The sequence below is a fragment of the Camelus bactrianus genome, chromosome 27 (genome assembly GCF_048773025.1).
Source record: "Camelus bactrianus isolate YW-2024 breed Bactrian camel chromosome 27, ASM4877302v1, whole genome shotgun sequence".
NCBI classification, from domain to species: domain Eukaryota; kingdom Metazoa; phylum Chordata; class Mammalia; order Artiodactyla; family Camelidae; genus Camelus; species Camelus bactrianus.
In genome coordinates, this window is record NC_133565.1 from 16,307,668 (window position 1) to 16,333,049 (window position 25,382).

Sequence of the window (25,382 nt, forward strand, 5' to 3'; positions counted from 1 at the left end):
CAGCTGCAGGGACTACTGCCTGCGGGCACGGTGCTGCTGGCCAGCAACAGAAGACGGCCTCACCTGGACTCGGAGACAGCTGCTGGGGGCCCTGGGTGTGAGCCTTCTCTCCTGGGCTGTACTCTCTCCCCCTGGGCATGCACACTGCAGTGCAGGCCAGGAGTGGGGGTCGGGCTGGGGGCATGTGGGTGCACAGCTGGAGGGGCTGGTTACAGGTGGGTGTGGTGGTGCTGGCCAGTGACAGAAGGCAGGGCCTGATCCAGACCTGCAAGCAGCTGGGGGTGCCCTGGATGTCAGTATGCGTGCCTGTGCTCACTCTCCCCACGGCGCATGCACACTGTAGTGAGGGCAGGTGGTGGGGGTTGGGCTGTTGGCATGCTGGAGCAAAGCTGGAGGACTATAATGGGTGGCTGTCTTGTTGCTAGCCAGCGAGGGAAGGCAGGGTCTGATCTGTGCCCAAAAGCAGCTGCAGTGGGCACTGCTGTCAGTGCATTTACCTGTGGCCACACACTCTCCTGTTCCTGCATGTGCTGCAGTGGAGGCCAGTGACTGCGTCAGGCTGGCGGCATGCAGGTGGGCAGCTGGAGGGTCTAGTCCCTAGCACAGAGCCAGGGCGGGGGTGGGGGGGGTGGTCAGCGGAAGGCATCTAGGCTTGTGTCTTGCATTCGGGGAGCTGTAGAAGCTGGGGTTGGCTGTAAGTGTAGCTCTCAGGCTCCGGTGAGGCAGGGAGGGACTCGGGTGTCTGGTCTCTTACACTTGTGCCCACAGAGGCCGTGGACGGCTCCTGGTGCAGGTCCCGGCTCGGGCGGGGGAAGCAGGGAGGGACTGAAGCTCGGATGGCTGGAGCTAGGGAATGTAAATAACCGTGATGTGGCTGGCAGATCTGAGCAGCTGGCCAGGGACTTCAGTGGCGGAAGCTGTGGAGCTTGTCTGCAGGGCAGGGCTTCTGCTCAGAGGAATTCTTTGTAACTGGGACATTCCTTCTTGGCGCTGAATACTGTCTTTGGAGGATGGTATGATACAGGCAAAATGAAGTCGTCTTCCCTCTCTTCTTGTGCAACTGTTTTTTTGGTCACGGAATTGCTAAAACATTGTAAGTTTGAAGAAAGGGGTGGTGGGGGGATTACACAGTGAAACTGGTTAGTACAACTGCGATGCCACCCCCACCCCAGCTGCGTTCAGCCGCTTTGGTGCAGACAGAGCAGGCAGGCGGTGTGTGCGCGAGGACGTGACTAGAGCCTAGGACACGCTCTCCAGCCTGGGGACACTGCCCTGTCCGTGCGGGTCCTCTGGGAAGTGGACACTGAGATGGAGGTAGGCATTTACCCCAGCTACCTGCAGTCATGGGCCGGGGCTGCTGGGCAGCGTGTCCTCAGTTCACACAGGACAGCTGGGGCTCAGAGCTCCCCCGTCACACGCCAGGCGAGGCACATGTCCACTCAGCCCCCAGGAGCCCCCCTGTAGTGTTTCAGGTGCCTGTTTGGAACCTCCCAACTCTGGGGCAAGATGGAAGGAATACTGCTGGTCTCAGTTCTACAACTTGGTGGTATTTTGGCCCCTTGCGAGTGACCGGACAGGCAGAGGGGAGCAGGCAGCGGCCATCTCACTGGCAGAGGACTTCACTGAAAAATCATTTTCTCGGCTGGTGCCAGTTAGACACAGAATCAGCTTAAAAACAAGACAAAGCCTGGAGGAAGGCAGCACCCATGGGAGCTAACCAGGAAATTGCAATGAATTGATTCTAAGTAGCTGCAGCTGTGATTAGAGTATTTTTAGCCAAAGGACTCAACCAGCTTTCAAAACCTGCTAATAAAAGCCTCACTGTAGCCAGCAAGTAAAACCAGCACAAAAATTTAGCTTTTAATTTAACTGACAGCAAGAATCTGCTTAGTTAGGAGATGGCTTAGAAAACAAGTCAAAGGAAGAAAACTCCTTCCACTGCAAGTTTAAGATAATTTTTTGCTTTTGGAAATAAAAACTCAATTCTTAGTAAATCTGTCTTCTGCTGCCCTTAGCTCAGTATTATGTATGCATTTTGGGCAAAACAATTTCACCACCTAAACTTGAAAGACAAACTCCAATGACACTAAGTTCTAACAAAGCCCCCCCCCCCCGCACTTTGGTAGCATATCCTGTAAGAAGTCCTTATCAGAACCTGAATGGGTTTAATGTGCCCCCACCAACACACGTAACAGCGACAGCCAGGCTGGCCGAGGCTGGGGACGCCTCAGGAACCAGTACAGGGGAGGCTGGCGGGGTGCTGCAACAGCGGCCTTGACCATGTCTCCAGGTCAGTAAAAAGGACCTGCAGGCAGAAAAGGCCTAGGAAGGGAAGAGGAGGGGAGGGGAAAGGACGACTGGTGGCAAACATGACAGAGTCTGGAGTACACAGGAAAAGCCAGTCCGTCTTTACTGTAGTGAGTGCAGGATACAAATAGTTTACAACAACCTCTAACATTTTCTTAACCATTTGATAAAAAGTTCACTATAATATTTATTGTATAATGAAGAAAAAAACAACACATTCAGGGAAAAATTGAGATTAACTTATTTTTCTTAAAAGGTTCATCTCAAGGATGGCAACAAAGTCCAGCTTGTGCCGCCAAACGGTTTTACATGATCAAACCGTGTACAGCTTCTTGTGTGAACTGTTGACTACAAACATTTACCAAATACATAAATCTCTTTTAAAAAAGCCATTTTAAATATAGCAAAGCAGTGTCTTCTTGCACAGCAAAGTGAAGAAAAGTTTCTACAGAGAAATAAAAGTTTTACATTTGTAAAATCTTTTTCACATTCTAATTATCTAGCTTCTTATGATCCACTGCCAGGAGTTTTCTGGTTCCTTATTTACTATGTATTTCTTGTGCGCATGATGGTTAATACAGAAAGTATGTTAATGCTTTATTACTTGTCCTTACAGTAAAAGGAAATGGTAAAACATATATTGTTCTTTTAGAACAAACCCCTGATTTTTCAGTCTCTTAACACAATGGACATAATTAGGGCTCAAAAGATGGAGTTTTGCTTGGGACCGTCTGTGGACAGACGATGGTGACCTTCAACGCAGTACCAGGTGGAGTGAAGGAAGCACAGCTGTTGGAAACTGTGCTTTCACCAGTGCAATTTACTCTAAGCTTTTTTTGCTTTTGTCTTTTAGTAATAAAATACTTCATCTGCAGGGATAAAATTTTCTTGCGATGGTGTCATACAAAACGCGTGAGTCTAAAAGGGTTAAGAAAAGTAGGTTCTAAAGTAATACGGTTAGTGTTTTCCCCACTTTGAGCTGGTTTCCACCAGGAGACGTGTATGTGTTCGTACATGGGGTCTGGGCGAGAGTGTCTCTGTGAAGTCCATACGCTCTGAGTCACGCTGGGTGTGTGGGAAAAGGGTTAACAGTCAAATACTTAGTTCCTGAAAACGGAATACATTGTTACTTGGTCAGTGTAATTGAAATACAAACTCCGAGCCTTGTGTAATATTATTTTAGAAAACAGTAGTTGTACTGATTATAAACCTGCATAGAAAGAAAGACTATTGAGATACAGTCAGAAAAGCCATCTCATAAGGCACACAAGAAAATAGACAGTAAATGTGAATGTGTTAACTCCTATCCCATGTACAGCAGAAGTTCATGAACATGCAAAAATAACAACCAAAGAAGCACTGAACACTCTCAAAGCTATAAATGGTTTACGAAGTGGTAAGGACGATCTTGGAAATTCAGTGTTGGGAAACTGTCTTGTTTCAATTAGGTGTCACCTGATGAAGAACTGTGCCTGTAAATAGTTCAGTAACATAAGTACATTTTAAAGAAAACCTAGTCCTTTCTGAATGAGCCAAATGTCTAAACTGATGAAAGGCAAGAGCATATCACCCTCCCTTTTTTGGCCTCTATCAAAATCTCAAAGTCATTAAAAACAATTCCGTTTTGCAGCTGTGAACGCTGCAGGTTTAGCCTGAGCCTACTACCTGTGTGTCAGCCAGGACGTCTGGCTGATGATTTGTCACAAATAGCATCTGAGAAAAATGTAAAAAGGAACGCAAATTTAGGGGGAAAAAAACAAAAGTAAAAATTGTAGGTAGTTGCTCAATATTAAATTTAAAATATAGAATAGTAATTTTAAACCGGTATTTCGAGTTTCTCAGGAAAAGGATTATTTAAAAGTCTATGTTGAAAGATATACGGGCCTTTGAATTTTGTTCATGGCACAAGCCCAGGAAACTGCTGAACATGCTGTCACCACTTCGTCCTCTTCCCGTGAGAGTAAGGCCTTGGTCAACGTCGAAGTTGAGGGTGGCATGATTTCACTAGAATGGCAAGAGTCGTGCCAAGATCTGCACCATGAGAGGATCCTTCCCACACCGAAGTGTCACCTCAACGCGCAGAGTGCCCTGAACTGTAGGATCTTGTAACCAGCTGCATCATTCTATTTTAGAGGGTTAAGGAAAAAAGATCCCTTCCCCCGAGAATATTTTTCCCTAATCATTTACCACTTATAAAACCTTTGTGCTCATCTACTATTTCGCCATTGTCTCTAATATTAATTAAATTAGGCCAGCTTTTCTACTATATTTTTTCCTCACAAAAGGCAAGTTTTAAATAGTGCCTTATAAAATCTGTTACAACACATTTTACATTTATGCAGATGAACTTAACACCAATTTTTTTTGCCACTTTGCTATTTATATACACATATAAAATATATAATGATGCTCAACCCATACAGCACAAAGATTACACTGTAACATCACACATTCACCACCAGTGAGGGGAGAAACCCCTTTATACAATCCTCTGAAAAGACTGGGCTAATAATTAAAATCCAAAGTACAGTATATTTAACAAAATAGTAAATATTAAACAGTGAATACTCTACTTAATAATAAGGATCTCGCCTTTTCCCCCCAAATTGGCGGCAATCCACAAAAATATACTTTTTCATCTGGTGACCATACAATACATAGGTACTTACATCAAAGGTGATAATATATTTAAGATGCTATGTACACAAAGAGTTTGGCTCAACTTTTAATTTACATATAGAATAATAAGTGTTCATGGCTTTTTTTTTCCAAGGTTCTGCTTGCAAGGTATTTTTGTTTTTTTCCCCTCTTAAAATAAAACTAAAAAGTTAAAACAAGATAAAGCTATTCTCTAAAAAAAAAAAAAAGTTACAACATATAGCTTTGGCTTATATAAATAATTCATAGCAGAATGTGTTCAAAAGTAGTGAATATAATTTTATATATAGTCATCAATTCATAAGGGTGTTTTCTTTCATATAAAATATACATGAGCTAAAATCAGTTTCTTTAATTTTTAAGATATGAATGTAAAAAGAAACTTCTGACATCTTCCAATTATAACTTAATATATTAACTTCTTGTTAATGTTCTCTATTTCTAGGCTAGTATTTTCTGAATATCTCATGCGTGTTTTCTAGTCTCTCTCTTTTTTATTAGCTAAAGATCATTTCTTTGACCCAATACATTTTTGCACGTGCAAAACAGTTATGTGTGGGGCTTTTTTATTTTCTTTTTTGTGTGTGTTTTTTTGTTTTTAATATCAACAGCCCTTTCCCATGCACCTCTTTGCAATAGAGACCCATGCCAGGTTGGGTAATTAATATAAATGACATTTTATGTACAGTATTGCTTTCTTGGTTCCTGCTTTTCTACTGCTCTGTTCTACAAAGCATTTTTCTTAAGTAACTACAGTCACCGCACAGTTAAATAAAACAAGTAGGGGGCCCTCTAGGTTTCTGCAAGCTAGTGTGGGAGAATTATATATATGGGTACACAGTTCTCTGCAAAAACTGGTTATCTTATGAAACAAGTAGTCCAAGGAAGTGCCAGACTAGACTCTGCCTACTGGGTACTCTGTTTGCCATGGGGCGCACATCTGCAGATCTACACGGAATTTGCAGGTAAGTGCCTGATTCTGTGTATGCAACACACACCCACACATACACACACTCACACCCACATACATATATATGTAAAGGGATATATATGTATGTATGTACATATAAATATACTTAACGCATGTCCTTATTTACCAATTTAGATATGTAGGGCAGTTCACTGCAGTAACACAAAGTGAAACACCAGCCTGGAAGCCTTAGGTCACCCATGCGTCCATCCTCATCCGCTTTACGGAAGGGCTTTCTCTGTCCTCAGTGTTTGGGGGTCGGCCAAGCACAATCGGGGAGTGGAAGTCTCCCCGTGGATCCTCCCGGTCACTGCCATCATAGGAGCTGCTCGAGCTGCTCAGACTGTCCACAGGGGAGCGGCCCACCTCCTGCCGGGGCTGCGGCTGGGGCTGGGCCTGGGGCTGCGGCTGGGGCGGCTGGGGAGGCTGGGGTGGCTGGGGCGGCGGCGGCGGCTGCTGCTGCTGCTGCTGCTGCTGGAAGCCTGACGGGGTCATTCGATCCCGGGGAGGTGAAATTGGTTCTGACTTAATGTTGATGTTTTGGTTGGTATTAATGGATAAATTCGAACCCTGAGATAACTGCCCTCCAGCACTGAAGGAAAAAAAAAAGATGTTAGAGAGTTTGAGAGTACATCTGCATAAATGAACTATTATTACCCGACTGAATACTGTCAGAATTCCCCAAGACTGGTTTTGGTGTTTCCTGCAGCGCCTCGCACAGAAAGAAATCACATCTCCCCAACAGGGGAAAAAAACAATACAGTTGAGACTTTTAATGTCTGGTTCTACTGCCCACAACCTTCATACTTTTGTAGCTGAAGATACCAAAATGGTGCCAGTGACGAACGCTGTGCACGGACCAAAACGGAGGGGGAACAACATGGCAGCCTGAGCTGTGCCTGCCCTCCTGCCTCGTTTCTTTGCTGGGGCCCCGTGATGGGCACAACATCTCACCTATTCTCACAGCAGCTCTAAGAAGGCAGGCAGTCACCCTATTCTCCAGACACGGAGAGGTCTCACAAAGACTAAGTAGTCAGTAACGTTTCTGGTATTACTCTAAATCGCAGTATTATAGAAAATAATCCAAAGGTAAAACACTTAAACAATTTGTCTGTTAGTATGAATCAGAGTCAAGGGGTGGCTGTTTGCACAGGTGCATACTTACTGACACTGACATTATTTGAGATTATTAGAAAATAAAATGTTACTCAATTCTCAAATTAAAATTCTGTAATACTCTGATTGAGAGTAATGCCAGAAAGTTACTGACTGAAGTAACCTGCTCAGATGAGGAAAGAGTCTCAGGAAGACCGACTTGCTCAGGGCAGTACACAGGAGGGTGCATACAGGCTCTTTCCCCAGTCTGAGCACCAAGCCATTTCCACTTGCTTTTGCAGGGCTGTTCTGTGTGTCCATTTAGGATGCTCTGCACAGGCCCGAGGGCCAAATACCTGTGTAGGCAAAGAAATTTCCCTTAGGTACCTGTACCTTTTTCCATGACATAATCCCCAAGAAGACTACTGACAGCAGGGTGCACTGCGGAGTTACTTCAGAATGCAGGGGGTCTCTCTGGGGACTCTTAAGGGAGGAGGCCAGGAGGACACATGTCCCTGGCGTCCTGAGCAGGGGTGAGGCAGCCGGCCCTCATGGAGGCCAGCTGGGCCGGCTATGCTGTCCCCGCTTCTGGGACTCTCTCCTCCACCTGCTGCACGTGCCTACCATCCTGGTTCTACAAAGGCACTGTTCCTTCCCCTTCCTGCTAGTGACGTCTCGTCTCAGCTGGGCACCACTGTACACCCTTTTCAGTTGTATCCCCACACACCGCCCAGAACAAACATTCTCTATTGTGAGCCCTTCTTGGTGAGGTACAGTGTGTGCAGTGGCCTGGGAAGACCACATGAGTCCCACGTAGCCTGATTCATACATAAGATACCCAACCCCTAACATTCCTCCCCTACGACTCAGGAAGAAAGCAAAGGACAGCTCATTTTCTTGTTTTGTCTACTGATGATATTCTAAGCAGAAAAAGAAGGGTGGTAGGCAGGCAGCTTAACCACTGGCCAGTGGGCAGAGGGGGTGCACTTGGGTGATCCCTGTGCCTTGGCAACCCCTCAGACACTGGCTGAGTGTCTGTCTTAGAATGCCCACGCAACAGAAGCCTTGCCGTGCTCCCTGAAGCCCATCAAGGAAGGCCTACCTGGTGTGCTCAGTATCCAGGCTATCTAGAGCCAGGTGAAGAAAACATTTTTTCCAAACACTTGTGCTATCTGAAAAAGAATCACTGTGGGATATTCATATGAAAGTCAACAGGGCAAAAGACTGAAAGAAAGAGAGTGCACGGACTAGGAGTAGAGATTTGGAGAAAATTTTAGTTACTCACACCAGAGAGCTGAGGGCTGCTTGTCCTAAATGGTGCTGCTGCCAGGCTGACACCTGCCCCAGTGACAGCATTCCTGGGGAGTTGAAGCCCTGCAGGGCTGACAGGTCTGCACTAGTCAGCGAATAATCTAAAGAAGAAGGAGATATTGCTCAGGTGTGTAACAAAAGGACCATGCAAAACTGTTTTTTCAAATAGTTGCTTCAAAAGTTTTCTTAGGTTCAGAGAAGCCAGGTACACCATGATGTAAAACAACATGCTTAACCACCCCCCCACCAAATTTATCTTTTGGGAGGTTAACAGGACCTAGCTATATTCAGTTGTCTATTTCAATAAAATGTTTCAGTTTTATACTAAGTGTTCATAATAGTTTATTATTTCACAAAAAGTTGAGACACTTTTTCCAGACTTGTAAATAGAAATAATAAAATGGATGTCCCTCTACAATCGTTATTTTAAATAAATATGCCCACTGCTAACCTACTGAACAAAGAGAAACAGGCCAGCCCACCCTACCTGCATCCAGCAGGTCTGACACTCCTGAAGTACAGGGGGAATAGGAGGGACACAGCACCGCCTTCTCAGGGGGACCAACCTTAGTGACACGGACAGTGTGTGCACCATTACACAATTCTAATTGCATTTGTTCAAACCACAGGAACTGTCAAAGATCCCAGAATGCATACCAAATGATTTCAAGTTCACGAAAAAACTGTCACAAGAGTATAATATAGCTCATTTTACATGAATGCTTGAGTCATAATCACTCTGACCAGGACTTGGGACATCAGTTATCATTCACACGTAGAGTTATTTCAGTTCATCATTAACACTTGTCTTTTCTATTTAGTTCTAAAGAAAGGTGGCAAAAACTCTTCTACTTTTAACTTCTTTTTCATGTCTCAAGAGGAACTAGTCATCCAAGTGAATTAGCTTTTTAAAAAAAGAAACTGAGTTGAAAGAGAAGAACTGGTGCTCAGGGAGACTGTCCTGACTCTGTACTCTTTCCCATTCAGTGTTCTCTAAGACTGCCTCCGCTGTCCCCACGGAAGCTGAGGCAGGGGAGCCCACCACACCGATCGATGCCTTCCACAGTGACCCCTCCAGCCCGCAACTCTCTCTTGACCTCTACGTCCTTCCAAAGACCTACTTGGTGTGTCTATGTGGATGTCTCTCCAAACATCTCAAATGTGACATGACTCCAGTGGGACTCACCTTTTCCTCCAAAACCTGCTTTAGTGAATGGCACCAACTTTCACCCAACTGTTCTTGCCAGAAACCTGTGGATGTTACCCTTGACACTGCCCTTTCTTCCAGCATCAACCACCATGTCTGGTCAATTCTACCCACTGTCTCTCAAGCCTGCCCAAGGTTCACCATCTCTTCTGCCACCACCCTAGTTCAAGCCCTCAGCACTCATTACTGGGACCATCACAGTAGGCTCTTGTGTGGTATCTTTGCACTCAATTTTGTCCCTATGCACACTGCAGCCAAAGTGATCTTAACAAAACAAATATGGTCATGACACCACTCTGCTTAAAATCTTTCTACAGCTTCCCAATGTTCTCAAGGTCATGTCTAAAATCCTCAACAAGGCCAGTGCCTCCCTACTTACTCTAGAGTTTCACCTCTGTAACCGTCCCTGTCCCTCTAACCATGCTCCTACTGTACACAGTACTCCCTCTTCCTGGGGCAATCCCTACTCTGCCTGGCTGGGTCATGTGTGTTCCTTCAGGTGGAAGCTTAAATGTAGCCCTTAACATGACAGTAATAAATTATTCCTAGAGCTATTTGTCTTGTGTCTTTCTCCCCTGACAGACCCTACATTTCACTGTTAACCATGCACTCCTGTATTTCCAGTGCCTGGCACAGGGACTGCCACACAGCATGTGTTTAACAAGTATGTGTTGAATGGATCCATGAATAAGTCTCAGAGAAGCTGGGAGTGATCTTAGCGATGATTCCTCCACACAGAACTACTGTACTTTTGAAATGCTGCTCATTTATTCATCCCTTTACTGACTGACTGGTTTGTGTTTGACTCTAAATTTGTACAGGAAGGTAGCTATATCCTAATGAAAGATAAAACATGGACATGTTTTAAAAAGGCAAATAGATAAATACGTTAAAGATAAGGTGTAACATTAAACAGAAAAGGTGTTCTAAGCAGTTAAAGAAGGAATGAGACTGAGGCTGAGCGATGGGCAGTTTCAAGAGAATCTGACTCCATTTTTATGTTTTGGTAATTCCTTCTGCACTTTTACGAAACAAATTCTTTCTAATCCAATGGCACTTCTAAAAACAAGTACAGTGGAACTCTAAGTACCAGACTGAAAAAGCTGTCATGAAATGACAGTAAACGGTAATCTAACACTGATCCCCAGCTCAAGCCCCATCTTCTCAGCCAGTACCCCCTGACCACTCCAGCTCACAGATTTCCCCCTTTCCCCACCTTCTCTAACCTCAACAACTCAGGGCTTCCTGTCCACAGTTACCAACTTAGGTATGTCCAGAATCCTCTTCTAGGATAAACTTGGGAGAAAAGGTATGTCCCCAGAACAGCACTGCTCATATAGCCGGTGACTAGGACAATGAAACAGAGCTTCTATGAATGCATAATCTCTGGCTTTATTCTAGATTTAGTTGATAGATTTGGATTTTTCTTCATATTGATTGTTGGAAAAGGTAGTAAACATTTCCTACAAGGCTTTCTTTTCCAACAAAACTTTTAAAAGTTGTTTCTGCTTTAAGAGAACGACTTGAAATTAAAGCAGCAATCAAACTTACTGACGGCTCCGCACCTCTCAGGGAGCTCCAGAGGAGTCTGAAAGCACTGTGCTACAGCATTTACCCTAAAGTCTAAAACCAGATTATCTTTATCACAGACTGCTTGTAAGAGTCACAAAAGAATAAATTCCCTGCACTGCAGTCTGAACAGCTGGCAAGATAATTTTAACTATTTCTCTCTTTCCTTCTTCTTTTGAAGCCTCAGGTGTGTGGCTCAGCTGGTGAGTAAGTGAAACCACATGTCTTCTGTCGCCTCTGAGAATGACAACTCTAAACCAAACCTGCACAGACCGGGTTCTCCACAAGCCCACGTGGCTTACAGCACCCTTCCAACCACTGTAGCACTCTTCAGCTTGCCTACTATACCCCCAATTAGGGTATCGGGGGATGAAATGTCTAAATAAACATGAAAGAGAAAACATGAAAACTGCTCTCAGGGTGAGGAGTGCCTGGCTCTGAGGAGAAACAAGCAGGCTCCTGGTCCTGCCCCTCACACACGATCCACAGAAGCCGACAGGGCAGTCACACGGGAGAACACGACCTGCTGCCTCCTCAATTCCTGAGTCCAAAGGGATTCACACTCCCCACAAGTAGGTTAACACAGCACAAAGAGCAAGACATCTTATTTCAAAAGCCTGGAAGGGCGAGATACTGTGTCATGAGAACTACATAGAAAACACTGAGCAACAGGCTAGTGCCCTGCTTGGTTTGCCCCAGGCTATACTTTTGATAACAGCTACTTGTTTCTTTGTCAGGGGTATGTAAAAGTTCACACTGGCAAATCTTTCTACAATATGTATTTTGTAATTTTTTCAAGGCTATTATGTGTTCCAATGTGAAGCTAAGAAGCTGAAGATAATTTATTTCAATAAATATACTTTAAAAAAATCAGAAAAGCACGTGTTGAGCACAAAACAGAAAGAAAACCCACGAGAGGCAGCAGGGCAGGCTCACCGGTGTTGTAGGCGGTGGGCATGGCCGAGTAGACCAGGCCCTGTGGAGGCAGGCTCGGGGTCGTCACAGACACCACTGGGGTGGCGAGGGGCTGGGCAGCTTGAGAACTGCTTATCCTCTGGGTGTTCTGTGAGAGAGGAGAAAGTCAAAGTGTTATCCTGCGAGCATTTATGTGCAGACTTCACATTTTAAAAATAACATTCAATTTAAAAGTGACATTTTTCACAGTTTTATGATGTGAATGTCATTACGTCATGAAGCAATGATGATGTGAAAACCTGAAAAATACTAAAGGGAATAACTAAATACTTCATTTTAAGGGACATATTTTAACATTAATTATTCATTTTTGCCTAGAGTCTTTTTCATAAGAGTTTACTGATGTCTAAGATACATCCTTAGAAGTAGAAACTCCCACTAGGGGTAATAACACTCATGTGTTAGCATAAACGAGAACTTGCTGCCACCACAAAGACTGCCAGACTACCCTCAGTAAAACACGTGTGGGTTTCCAGTGCCCAAGGACAGCAAGGCATGAGACCCTGAGAGCACAGGGATCACGGCCACTTCCATCTACAGCATTTACATGTTAACATGGTTTTAAATCACAGCTTACTGAAGTGCAGCTTGCATTCATATCTCCCTCCCTGTGATCATGCAGCTGACACACACATATATGTATAATATGTACTTGTATGTTTGTATGTATTTTGATATATATTTTATTAAGATTTTTTAAAGAGCAGTTTTAGGCTCACAGCCACATTGAGGGGAAGGTACAGAGATTTCCCATGTACTCCTGCCCCGATGCGTGCACAGCCTCCCCCGTTATCAACATCGTCCACCAGCTGACCTGTTTTTTAACAGCTGATTAAGATCTGTAACCCTTCACAGTCTCCAGACTCTTATGAGAGGGGAGGCTTTGAATAGAGAACTTTCGAATAAAGTACCTTGATAGGGCTATGCATGGAGCAGTATTAAACGCCTGCCGACTGACTGCATCTACATGGTATCCTACCTACAGTGGAGAGGGAAGAAATCAACCACCAGACGAGCAAGTCAGTTTAAGACAGTCACCATTCTCCATGTGCAGGGCATGAGAGCAGTTCTCACCATCCTGCCTTAAGAGAACACTTTCTAAAACCGAGGATCAGAGGAACAGAATGGACACCAAGTTCCATGTGGCTGGAACACAAGAAGGCCAAAGCATAACTTTTTCTAAGTGAAGAAGTTACGGCCTGATAACTGTCGCTTGGGGGGCTAAGCCAGAGCAACAGAAGTACATAACTCAGTGTCCTTGAGGAGAGTCAGAACATGATTCCGTTTCCTCTATCACCATTCAAAGGGTAATCAGATGAAGGATACAGATCATCTGAAAAGGATCCAGATCTCAGTTTACTTCTTTTTAGTTTGTATTTTCTATCCAAATTTAAGTTAGAGGATGTTGGAAAGACCACTCAGCATTCATTATACTGCCTCGTTTCTCGCCCCCCGCCCACCAGATTCACTACTTCCTAAGCACTGGGAGAACCATCTCACCACACCAAACCTCCTCATCGTGCTGTCTGCCTTGTAGAACTTCCCTGAGAATCTAGTGAGGTGACAGCTGGGAGATGCTTTGGTAACAGAAATACCACACAAACAGAAGATAGTCTCCTTATTGTCCCAAGAAACCCTATGGCCCAAGATTTCTACATAAAACTGTTTTTGTTTTTGTTTTTAAAGGCTAAGTCTATTTATCCCTTCTGATTCACAGCTGTTTCCCTGGAGCTGTCATGAAGTAAAGCTGTTTTAGAATTGCAAGGCTGCTAAAGGAATCTCTGCAGCCTGGCTCTGAAAGCGCCTTTAGGGCAGGCTCTTGGGCACCTGTCCTTACTTTGGGTCAGAGCCATCCATGATTACGTTTTAGAGTTCAAGCCAATTTCAACAACTTTCTGAAGTCTAACAGATTGTGTTTCTGATTGTAGTCTGGTTCAGAGACAAAGCTCTGCATTTTAAACTGATCAAATTTTAGAGTGAATGAAGTGTTAGAGAGTATGAATAACTGTTTACAGCTTTGGTTATGTATTTGTTTCTCAATTACAAATATTTATTTTTACTATTTCTAGGTTTTATAGTCTTCAAATACTTAGAAATTTATCTTGGAGATTCTGTGATTGAGGGTATACTTTCAGGCATGTGGAAAGTCAACACATGACAACTAGGAATACATTTTCATCTCAGCATCAAGTTAAAAATTTGTATGAATCTCTGAGACAGAGATCTACTTTGGACTTCATCTGTTCTCACAGATTTGGTCCCTGGGACTCAAGAATCAAACGCTCGGTGAAGAACAAAGTGACATGGTTTGGCCTGGCTCTGCTCACACCACAGCTTCATCTCCATGGCAGTCTCCTGGCATGACCTCAAGATGGGGTGTGTGTGCGTGCGCGCACGCGCGTGCCTATCAGTGAGGCTACAACACAGTGGTTCTACCCACCAAAGCTCCTAATCTCAATGGCACTGAGTTTACGTAAGAGTAAGTGATTTCCAGAACCACTAGAGGGCAACATATTGCCAGACAATTCACAAGTAAGCAGTCGTGATGACTTCTTAAGGGTATATGAGATTTAATATAAGATGAATTATTTTACCTTGAATTATAAACTTCTGCTTGCTAATCATTACTGTATCAAGTAAAGTATTTCCCCAAAAGACAGTCAAAATCTGATATACCCCATCACAGTAACAGCTGACTGGGCTATTTCAGTTAACCAATATGAAACCACATCTAAAACTGTGAGAGCGATCACGCAGTTAAAAGAACAATCTCTCATTTTAAGGAAAGAGCACAGGCAACCTTATTTGAAAAGAAACAAACTGTGTAAAACACACCAGCATGCATGCATCTGTGATGACACAGTGTACACAAAACCAGCAGACGCCTTTCCCCCATGCTTCCATGCAGTCTGAGCCCTTGTCCGTGCTAAAAACTAAACATTTTCAAGTTTTTATTCCCCTTAAAGTTACCTAATTAGCAGCTACTCTGAATTCATAAAATCAGTTCTGTAAGTTTGGGTTTTAGTTCCCAAAGAAATAAACTAACTGAAAGTTATTTTTAGTCAAATTTATTTTCTAGAAGAAAAGCCAATAGAAATCATTTGTTATAGAAAAAGAGGTAATAGCTACTTTTAAGAAGAGAATATCTTCTGCTAGAAAAGGAGTTTGTATATGTTCAGTTAAAGACATTTGTTTTAATAAACAGGGAAACCCCTTGTGGTTCAGATCATCTCATACAGGATGAAATAATAACTCTGTGAGAAAGGTGACCTCACCAAAAATGATGTAATCTTTTTGAAAGAAAGAGAAACAACACAAGACAGTGTGTTACAATCTGAGGAACTGAGAGTGAAGTCATTTTCTAAAAATACATTAATAATTTGGGGAACTATATAAGGTATTTTATATCTTTCCTTAAAAAAAAATTCTTTAACAACTGCCTGGTGAGCATACACAGCTATTGTTTTTAAAGGCTCTATCCCAATGTTCCCTCCAACAAATAAAATGGGTCAAGATATACATTTATAAATAGAAAAACCAGACTTTGCAGTACAATAGGTTGGTTTAACTATTCAAAGTGTTTGGACAGTATTTAATACAAGAAAAAAAATCTGTGTCACAAAGGGAACATTAGTTAGATAGAAACACTGAAGAGAATTAGTACTTTCTACACCTTTTACAATTCCCTTCAAGCAGAACCCACACTCACCAACTCCAATTCCTCTTCCTCCGACTGCACTCAGCACATAAGAGGGATAAGAGAGTTACTAAGGCTGTTGGTACTTGAAAATAAAATATTTCTTTAGAAAACATGTTATCTGGACACTAGCAGTTGTTTGGAAGTCTAAAGAGATGATTATATATGCAATGAGTATGAATACAAATTATTTATCGTCTCTGTACCTTTAGCTGACTTCAAAAGATTGGAAAGGTTCTATTAAATTCTCTACAGCCAGGATTTAAAGACACCTCTTCCCCAGCTTGGTCTGTTCTGATGCTGGCCTCACCTACACAAAGCCATGCTAGATTCTGTGCTCCGTGTGGGCAGAAGTGACTGTTTTCTTGTTTCTCACAGTAGTGAGCACAGTGTTAAGAAACAACAAGAACTCAAATATTTGTTACTGAGTATAACAGTTTTATATAATACAAATTTATTTGTTTATCATTTGTAAATACAGTTTTTGAATAATTTCAATGGGGAAAACCATATATATGAAGAAAATGAGACTAGGGGAGAAATGGAATTGATAAATCATACACAGGAAAGAGATGAATGAAACATCTGCTCCTTTTTCCCTACACATCTAGAAAATGTTAATATGCTGGGAATAATCTACTAGTTTTTCTTATTTTACTTGAATAAGTCAAGCTTCTTTGTCAATCCGTGAAAGATGTCACAGATAAATCACTGTACATGAAGCCCCAAGCTAAAAGCAGGTTTATCTACAGACCGTGGTGTAAAACAGGAGGGAGGTTTCATTATTTACTCTGCAAAGTAACTGCTTGGCCTACAACTGCTATTTCAAATGTGGGCAAAATGCTCTTCAACCGTTTCGTTATAGGTATCTTTACACATCTCCATCTGCAACACACACATGAAAATACTATGGGGGTGTGTGTGTGTGTACAGTTTTCACTTTAACCTACAGGGATAAGGGTGTAAATAGTTTATGTGGCAAATTTTAAGAATTCTATGGAGATGCTTCATAATCTCTAAAAAAAAGACCCAGATAATTGACAAGTTGCTTAATGTCTACCTGTAGTTTGTCCTTAAATTTTGCAGTTTATTAGGGATTCTTATAAACATCTTCCTGTACCTTAAATGAAGCTTTCTGCAGTTTTTATTTCTGAAAGACAGTGGCAGGTATTCCACATCCAGTTTCTGGAAGGTGAACCAAATCACTGTCTTAAATGCCACTGTTTCTCAGCTCCTTTTTGGGGGGTTACATATCTTTGTTATATAAATGTGTATTATGTATTTTTAACTCTGAATACTGAAATAATTTTGGACTTAGAAGAGAGGACTTGCACAGAGAGCACACCATCACACTTCTCACCCAGACCCCCCGCTGTCAACACCCTGAAGACACATGACACAGTTGTCAAACAACGAAAGTGGTGGAGGAGTAACTAAAGCACAGATTTACTTGGGTTTCCTCAGTCTTACGAATGTCCATCTTCTGGTCCAGGATCCGACCCTGCATCTCACATGCCTTTAGTTGTCACATCTCCTCAGGCTCCATAGATCTGCCCCAGTTCCCTCAGTCTCTCTCCTTGTTCCTCATGACACTGACAACTCTGGAAGAGTACTGGTCGGGTATCTTGTAGATCATCCTTCAGTTTGGGTCTGCCCGATATTTTCTCATACTTAAGACAGACAGCATGGATTTTTGTAAGAACAGAACAGAGGTGATGGGACCCTCTTAGCACATCCTATCAGAAGATACATGTCATCCCATTACCAGTGATGTTAACCTTGATCTTCTGGTTAAGGTAGTGTCTTCCAGGATTCTCCACTGTAAAATCACTATTTTCCCTTCGGTAATCAATGATTATTTGGGAAGAGACATCCTGAGGCTTATCAAATATCCTGTTTCTCCTTAAATTTTCACTAATTTTAGCATCCATCCATTGGCCTTTCCTGCAAGGTCTGTACTGGGATCTTATAATGGTGATTTGCTATTTCTCTCATTCTTCCTTCTCTCAGGAAGAGTTGTCCCTTCTTCCCTTTATTTATTCAATCATTTTCTTAGTAACAGTCTCAGTATTTTTTATTCTTTGGCTTATAATCCAATAACGTTGTTATTTATTCAGTTGCTTAAATTATTCCAGTTTTGGTCACTGGGGACTCTTCTGTAAGGCTGGTTCCTGTGACTTTTTCTTTATTCTTATTTTTTTATTGAAGTGTAGTCAATTACAATGTTAGTTTCAGGTGTAGAGCAAAGAAATTCAGTTATACATCTACATATTTTTGGTTTCTTTTCCATTATGGCTCATTACAAGAAACTGAATATGGTTTTCTGTGCTATACAGTAGGTCCTTGTTGTTTATCTATATATATATAATAATGTATATCTATTAATCCCAAACTCCTAATTTATCCCTATCCTCCCTTTCCCCCTGGTAACCACAGTTTGTTTTCTATGTCCATGGGTCTCTTTTTGGTTTGTAAATAGAATTTGTATCATTCTTTTTTTTTAGATTCCACATATAAGTGATATCATATGATATTGGTCTTTCTCTGACTTACTTCACTTAATATGATTATCTCTGGGTCCATCCATGTTTTTGCAAATGTCATTTATTTCATTCTTTCTTTATGACTGAGTAATATTCCATTGTATACATATACTACATCTTTATCCAGTCATCTGTCAATGGACATTTAGGTTAACAGTGCTGCTGTGAACACTGAGGTACAGGTGTCTTTTTGAATTATAACTATAACATGATATATGATATATGCCCAAGAGTGAGATTGCTGGATCATATGGTAAGTCTATTTTTAGTTTTTTAAGGAACATCCACAGTGGCTGCACCAATTTACATTCACACCAGTGAACGTGTAGGACGATTCCCTTTACTCCATACCCTCTCCAGCATTTATTATTTGTAGACTTGAAGGATGGCCATTCTGACTGATGTGAGGTGATACCTCATTGTAGTTTTGGTTTACATTTCTCTCATAACTAGTGAAATTAGGCCATATATGACAAGCCCATAGCTAACATCATATTCAATGATGAAAAGCTGAAAGCATTTCCTCTAAGATCAGGAACAAGACAAGGATGCCCACTCTTGCCACTTTCACTCAACAGAGCCACTGGAAGTCCTAGCCACAGCAATCAGAGAAGAAAAAGAAATAAAAAGAGTCCAAATTAGAAAAGAAGTAAAACTGTCACTGCAGATGACATGATCCTATACATAGAAAATCCTGAATATGCTACCAGAAAACTACTAGAGATCATCAATGAATTCAGTAAAGTTGCAGAATACAAAATTAATAGACAGAAATCATTTGCATTTCTACACACTAACAACAAAATATCAGAAAAAGAAATTAAGGAAACCATCCCATTTACCATAATATCAAAAAGAATAAAATACCTAGGAATAAACCTACCTAAGGAAGCAAAGGACCTGTACTCTGAAAACTGTAAGACACTGATGAAAGAAGCTGAAGACGACACAAACAGATGGAAAGATAGATACTGTGTTCCTGGACTGGAAGAATCAATATTGTTAAAATGCCCATATTACCCAAGGCAATATACAGATTCAATTCAATCCCTATCAAATTACCAATGAGATTTTTCACAGAACTGTAACAAAAAAATGTTAAAATTTGTATGGAAACAGAAAAGACCCTGAATAGCCAAAACAATCTTGAGAAAGAAGAACTGAGCTGGGGGAATCAAGCTCCCTGACTTCAGACCATACTACAGTAATCAAAACAGTATGGTACTGGCACAAAACCAGACAAACAGATCAATGGAACAGGATAGAAAGTCCAGAAATAAACCCATGCACTTATGGTCAAATAATCTACAACAAAGGAGGCAAGAATATACAGTGGAGAAGAAGGTCTCTTTAATAAGCGGTGCTGGGAAAACTGCACAGCTACATGTAGAAGAATGAAATTAGAACCTTCTCTAACACCATATACAAAAATAGGGGACTAAAAATAGATTAAAGATCTAAATATAAGACTGGATACTGTAAAATTCCTAGAGGAAAACATAGGCAGAACACTCTGACATAAATTTATGTCAAACCAGCTTCTAGAGTAATAGGAAAAAGAAAACAAGAATAAACAAATGGGACCTAATTAAACTTAAAAGCTTTTGCACAGCTAAGGATACTAGCAGCAAAATACAAGACAACCTACAGAATGGGAGAAAATATTTGCAAATGATGTGACTGATGAGGGATTAATTTCCAAAATATACAAACAGCTCATACAGCTTAATATCAAAAAAAGCAACCCAATCAAAAAATGGGCAGAAGACCTAAACAGACATTTCTCCAAAGACGACATCCAGATGGCAAACAGGCACATGAAAAGATGCTCAATTCTCATGACTTTTGACATGCACTTCCTTATCCCCTAGTACCTCTGGCTCGTCATGTGTCTTCCTTACCCCAGGTCTACACTCAAATCACTTCTCCAAAGAATCCTGAGTCCTTTTATTGGAGAACAGTGTTTAGAAACTAAGATCTGAGTCCTAGGTAAGTTCAGTTACCAGTGTCATTGTTTTAAGAACTTCTCAGCAGACAGAGCTAGGGAATATAAGATGTATACTAATTCATGTGTATGCACATCTATATCTGCACATATGTTTAAAAAAATAAGTTCATACTGAAACCTCCAAATATCTCCAGAAAAAAACAGGGTTCATTCTAGCCTTCCCCAACCCACCCACGTTGCTTATTTGTAACTTTTGTCTCCAGCAACAAGAAACGTGGCTTTCTTTATCCACAATGTATCATATTCACTTGTTCAAGGGTCTGTGTAACAAATTTACCATCTTGAGTGATTTCATACATTTTTTTATCTCTATTCTTACAGTATCCAGTCAAAAGTTTCCATGTTATTTAGACCAGCTCCTTTCTTCCTCATCCCCTTCAGAATCATCATGTCACTCATCTATAATACACTTAGAGTCATGTGTCATGGTCTGTATTCCACCCTGGGTTCCCCTGGGATCTTGGTTCATTTTTTTAAACTGCATACAGTAAAAAAAAAAAAAATGTTCCTCGTACATTTTATAGGTTTTAACAAAAGCATAGATTCATGTATCCAGTAACACAGTATCACAAAATAGTTCCATACCCTCAAAAATTCCCTTAAACTACCCCTTTGTAGTTAACTCCTGCCCCTACCCCTGGAAACAATGAATCTGTTCTGCATTTTCCAAAATGAAATATAAACATAATCATATACTCTGTAGTCTTTTGGATCTTGTTTCTTTCAATTAGCAAACTTCATTTAAGATTAATCTATATTGTTGTGTATAAACAGCTTACCCCTTTTCATTGCTGAGCAATATTCCTTTATATGGATGTACCAGTGTGTGCATCTGTTCATCTGCTGGATGGACATCTGGGTTGTTTTCAGCTTTGGGTGATTATGAAAAATACAGTTTTTCTGTATAAGTATGGTTTTATATTCACTTGGGTTAACACTCTACAAACAGGATTGTTGAGCTGTATGACAAGTATACATTTAACTTTATTAGAAGTTGCCCAACTTTTCCAAAGCGGCTGTACCATTCTGCATTCCAAGCAGGTATATATGACAATTATTGTTGCTCTGCATCCTCACCAGAACTTGACATTTTTAGTTTTTAGTTTTTGTTTTTCAAATTTTAGCCATTCTAACAGGTGTGCAGTTGTATTCTTTTGGATACAAGCCTTTTGTTGGACAGGTGCTTTTGCAAATATTTTCTCCCAGTCTGTAGGTTGTCTCTTTATTCTCTGAACAGGGCCTTTCAGAGAGTAAAACTTAAGTTTTGATAAACACTAATACAACCACTGTCTCTTTGTGGATCATGCTTTTAGTGCTGTACTTCTCCAATGTTTTCTTTTGGAATTTTCAGGGTTTTGTGTTCATTTGGAGTTATTATACATTTTGAGTTAATTTTTGTTAAAAGTATGATATCAAGGTTCTGTTTTTTGCACATGGACGCTGAACTGCTGCAACACCATTAGCTGCACTGACTATCCTCACTTCTTTGAACTGCTTTGCTATCTTTGTGAAAAACCAAATCAATGTATTTGTGCAGGTCTACTTTCCAGGCTCTGTTTTGTCCTTTGATCTATGTGCCGATTTTCTGCCAATACCACGCATTCTCCATTACTGTAGCTTTACAGCAGGTCTTGAAACCAGGTAGTGTTAGTCTTTCTAGTTTGTTCTCTTTCAAAATTGTTTTGGCCATTGTAGTTCCTTTGTCTTTCCAACCTATTTTAGAATTAGCTGCTAATGTCTACAAAAAAATCTTTGTTGAGATTTAAACTGAGGCCATATTCAATCTATCAACCAACTTTGGAAGAAGTGACATCTTGACAATAGTGAGTCTGCAAATCCATTAATATGATACATCTCTATTCATTTGGGTCTTTGATTTCTTTCAACAATGTATGACATTTTAGCATGAAAATCATACACATTTTTGTTAGATTTGTAGGTATTTTTTTCTTTTCTGGGGGGTACTATTTAAATGGCACTTTTTATTGCATATTCCAATTGTTCACTGCTGTTGTAAGAATACAGCTGACTTTTGTACATTGACCTTGTAGCCCCATCATTATTTTGGTAAAAGACTGGATGTTTCCCTCTTATTAAGTATGTTAGTTGTAGAATTTCTGCAAAGGCTCTTTATTAGGTTAAAAGGGTTCCTTTCTTCTTCTAGTTTGATGAAAGTTATTTTTATCATGAATAAATACTGAATTCTGTTAACAGGGTGAATTTCAAAACTGATGAATTTTCAAATTCAGAATAAAGCTTTGTATTCCTGAAATGAAACCCACTTGGTCTTGATATATTATAGATGAATTTATCTACTAATAAACATATTTGCTGAGGATTTTATGTCTAGCATTCATGAGGGATATTGACTTATAGTTTTCTTTTCTTATAATGTCTTATTCTGGTTTATATTACAGTAATGCCAGCCTAATAAAATGAGTTGAGAGGAGTTCCCTCCTTGTCTATTTTTCTGAAAGAAATTATGTAGAATAGATATCATTTCTTCTTAAATGGTAGACTTTGCCTGTTAAACTATCTGGGTCTGGAGTTTTCTCTTTTGGAAGGTTTTAAACTAGGTTATTAAATTTCTTTATAGATATTCACTATTCAGATTAACTATCTCTTCTTCACCGAGTCTGGTAATTCTTTGGCAGTTTGTATCTTTAAAAGAATTTGCCCATATCATCAAAACTATCAAGTCTATCAGAACAGAGTTGTTTGTAGTAGTCCCTCACCCCACCTTTTTTTTGTAGTGTTGTTTATAGATTATCTTTTGTACAATAATTATTTGTAGTATTATTTTGTTTGTAGTATTACCTTTGGCTCATGTAACCTCTTTCATTCTTGATATTTGATAACTTGTATTCTTCTCTTTTTCTTTGGTCAGCCAGGCTGGAAATTTAGCAATTTTACTGCTGTTTTCAAAAAACTAGCTTTTGGTTTCACTGCTTCTCTCTACTGTCTGTTTCAAATTTCATTAACTTCTGATCTTTTTTTTCTCTTCTTCTGGTTGCTATGGATTAAGTTTGCTCTTTTTTCTCCAGTTTCTTAAAGTAAAAGCTTACTGATTTGGGACCTTCCTCTTCTAACATAAATGCTCAAGGCTATGAACTTCCTCTCTCAGCACTACTCTGGCCCCGCAAATCCTGGTATCTTATATAAATTTCAAAATTTCCCTTGATATTTCCTCTTTGACCCACAAATAATTTAGAAGTATGTTATTTAACTTCCTATATATGCCTTTCTGTTACTGACTTCATTTGTTGAGGTTTGTAAAGCACAGGATATGGTCTACCTTGCGGAATGTTCCAAGTGCTCTTAAGAAAAATGTGTATTCTGTTGCTGTGGAGTGAAGTGCTCTGTAAATGTCTCTTAGGTCAGGTTGGTTGCATATTGCTCAGGTCATTTAGACCCTTAACTGATTTTTCCAGCTATTTGCTCTGCCAAGTACTGAGTGAACAGTGTGGAAGGTTCCAGTTACAACTGTGGATTTTTCTATTCTACCTTTAGTTCTATCAGTTTTTACTTTATGTATTTTGAAGGTCTGCTGTTAGGTGCATACATATTGAAGATGCTTATTTCTTGAAAAATGGACTATATAATTCTTCTTTACCCTGATGATATTCCTTACTGTTAAGTCTACATTGTCCAAAATTAAAATGGCTACACCAGCTTTCTTTTGGTTAATGTTTACATGGTATATTTTTCTTCATCCTTCTACCTGTGTCTTTATATTTAAAGTGAGGTTCTTACAGTCAATACTATGATCTCCCTTTTTAAACCAATATGACATTTTGTTTTAACATTTTATGACCATATTTACTTGTATTTTGGATTAAAATCTATAATCTTGCTAGTTATATTTCATTTGTGCCGTCTGTTCTTTTTGTTTTATTTTGTTTCATCTGTTCTTTATTTTTCTCTTTTTCTCCCACTTCTTGGGCTACTGGAGTATATTTTATAGTTCCACTTTATCTCCTCCAGTGACTAATTAGTTATACCTCTTTTTAATTTTTTTCTGTAGTTGTACTAGGGTTTACAAGATAAATCTTCAGTTTTAGAGTTCACCTTCAAATATATAACATGTCACATGTAGAGCAAGGACCTACAGCAGTATATTTCTAATTCCCTGCTCTGTCATTTGCTGTCATGTATTTTATTTTTACATGTGCTATAAACACAAAATTCATTGCCATGATTTTTGCTTTAAAAGGCCAACTATCTTTTGAAGCAATTAAAAAGAGGGAAAAACACCCAGATCTTGGTTTCTAACACCATTCTCCAATAAAAGGAACCAAGGTTCCTTGGAGAGATGCCTGATTCTAGGACTTGGGCAGAAAATACACAAGATGCACCTGGAGCATTTTGTAGTAACCAGAAAATAAAGTAGTCACCCACACCTCTCCCCAAAAAACCCCACAAGGATGAAAGTATATGAAAAGGACACAGAAACCAACTCAACAGTCCCCAATAGTTAAGGCTGGAACAATTTGAGCAACGGAATAAACTACAGTATTGGTAGAATCATATATTAACAGAATTTAGCAATATTACAACCTGAAGTATAAAATAAAAGTCCATGAGTCCACACTAATAGAGAACAGGTAAGTCACTTGGCAGAAGAACTCCAAATAATTTATGTAGCTACTCTGCCCTCAAAGAGGTGAAGCATAACTCCCCACTCCTTAAGTGTGGGCCTTGTACAGTAACTTCCTTCCAAAGAGGACAATGTGGAAAGGGGGGAAAAGAGTAACCCATGACATACTACATCAGCAAGGTGGCCACGGTGACCAGCAGCAGTCAGTCATGTTGATAGTATGTACCCTCGACATGAGGATGAAAATGGCATTTTAGTTCCGTGGTCTTCCTCCCCTAAACCCGTACTCCAGCCTAATCATCAGAAAAACATCAGAAAAATCCCAATTGAGGAACATTCCACAAAATACCTAACTAATACTCCTCAAAACTGTCAATGTCATTAAAGTTAGGAAAGTCTTTGAAAAACTATCACAGCCAAGAGGAGCCTAAAAGACATGACTACT

At 40.5% G+C, this 25,382-nt stretch overlaps 1 protein-coding gene across 10 annotated transcripts in view; it reads right to left on the reverse strand.

Annotated features, from left to right (window-relative positions):
* Positions 1 to 2,385: 2,385 nt before the first annotated feature.
* The window catches only part of MEF2A (myocyte enhancer factor 2A), a 124,030-nt gene continuing 101,033 nt past the window's right edge, over positions 2,386 to 25,382 (reverse strand). For 6 of the 10 annotated variants that reach the window (XM_010962905.3, XM_010962906.3, XM_010962901.3 and 3 more), the window contains 4 exons: positions 15,802 to 15,825; positions 12,054 to 12,180; positions 8,316 to 8,442; positions 2,386 to 6,527 (listed from right to left, as the gene is read on the reverse strand). In XM_010962905.3, coding sequence (XP_010961207.2) covers positions 6,125 to 6,527; positions 8,316 to 8,442; positions 12,054 to 12,180; positions 15,802 to 15,825 — 681 coding nt within the window. In that variant the 3' untranslated portion in view covers positions 2,386 to 6,124. The remainder of the gene's footprint in view (positions 6,528 to 8,315; positions 8,443 to 12,053; positions 12,181 to 15,801; positions 15,826 to 25,382) is intronic. The other 4 variants (XM_074354076.1, XM_045522603.2, XM_010962903.3 and 1 more) reach the window with 1 other exon arrangement.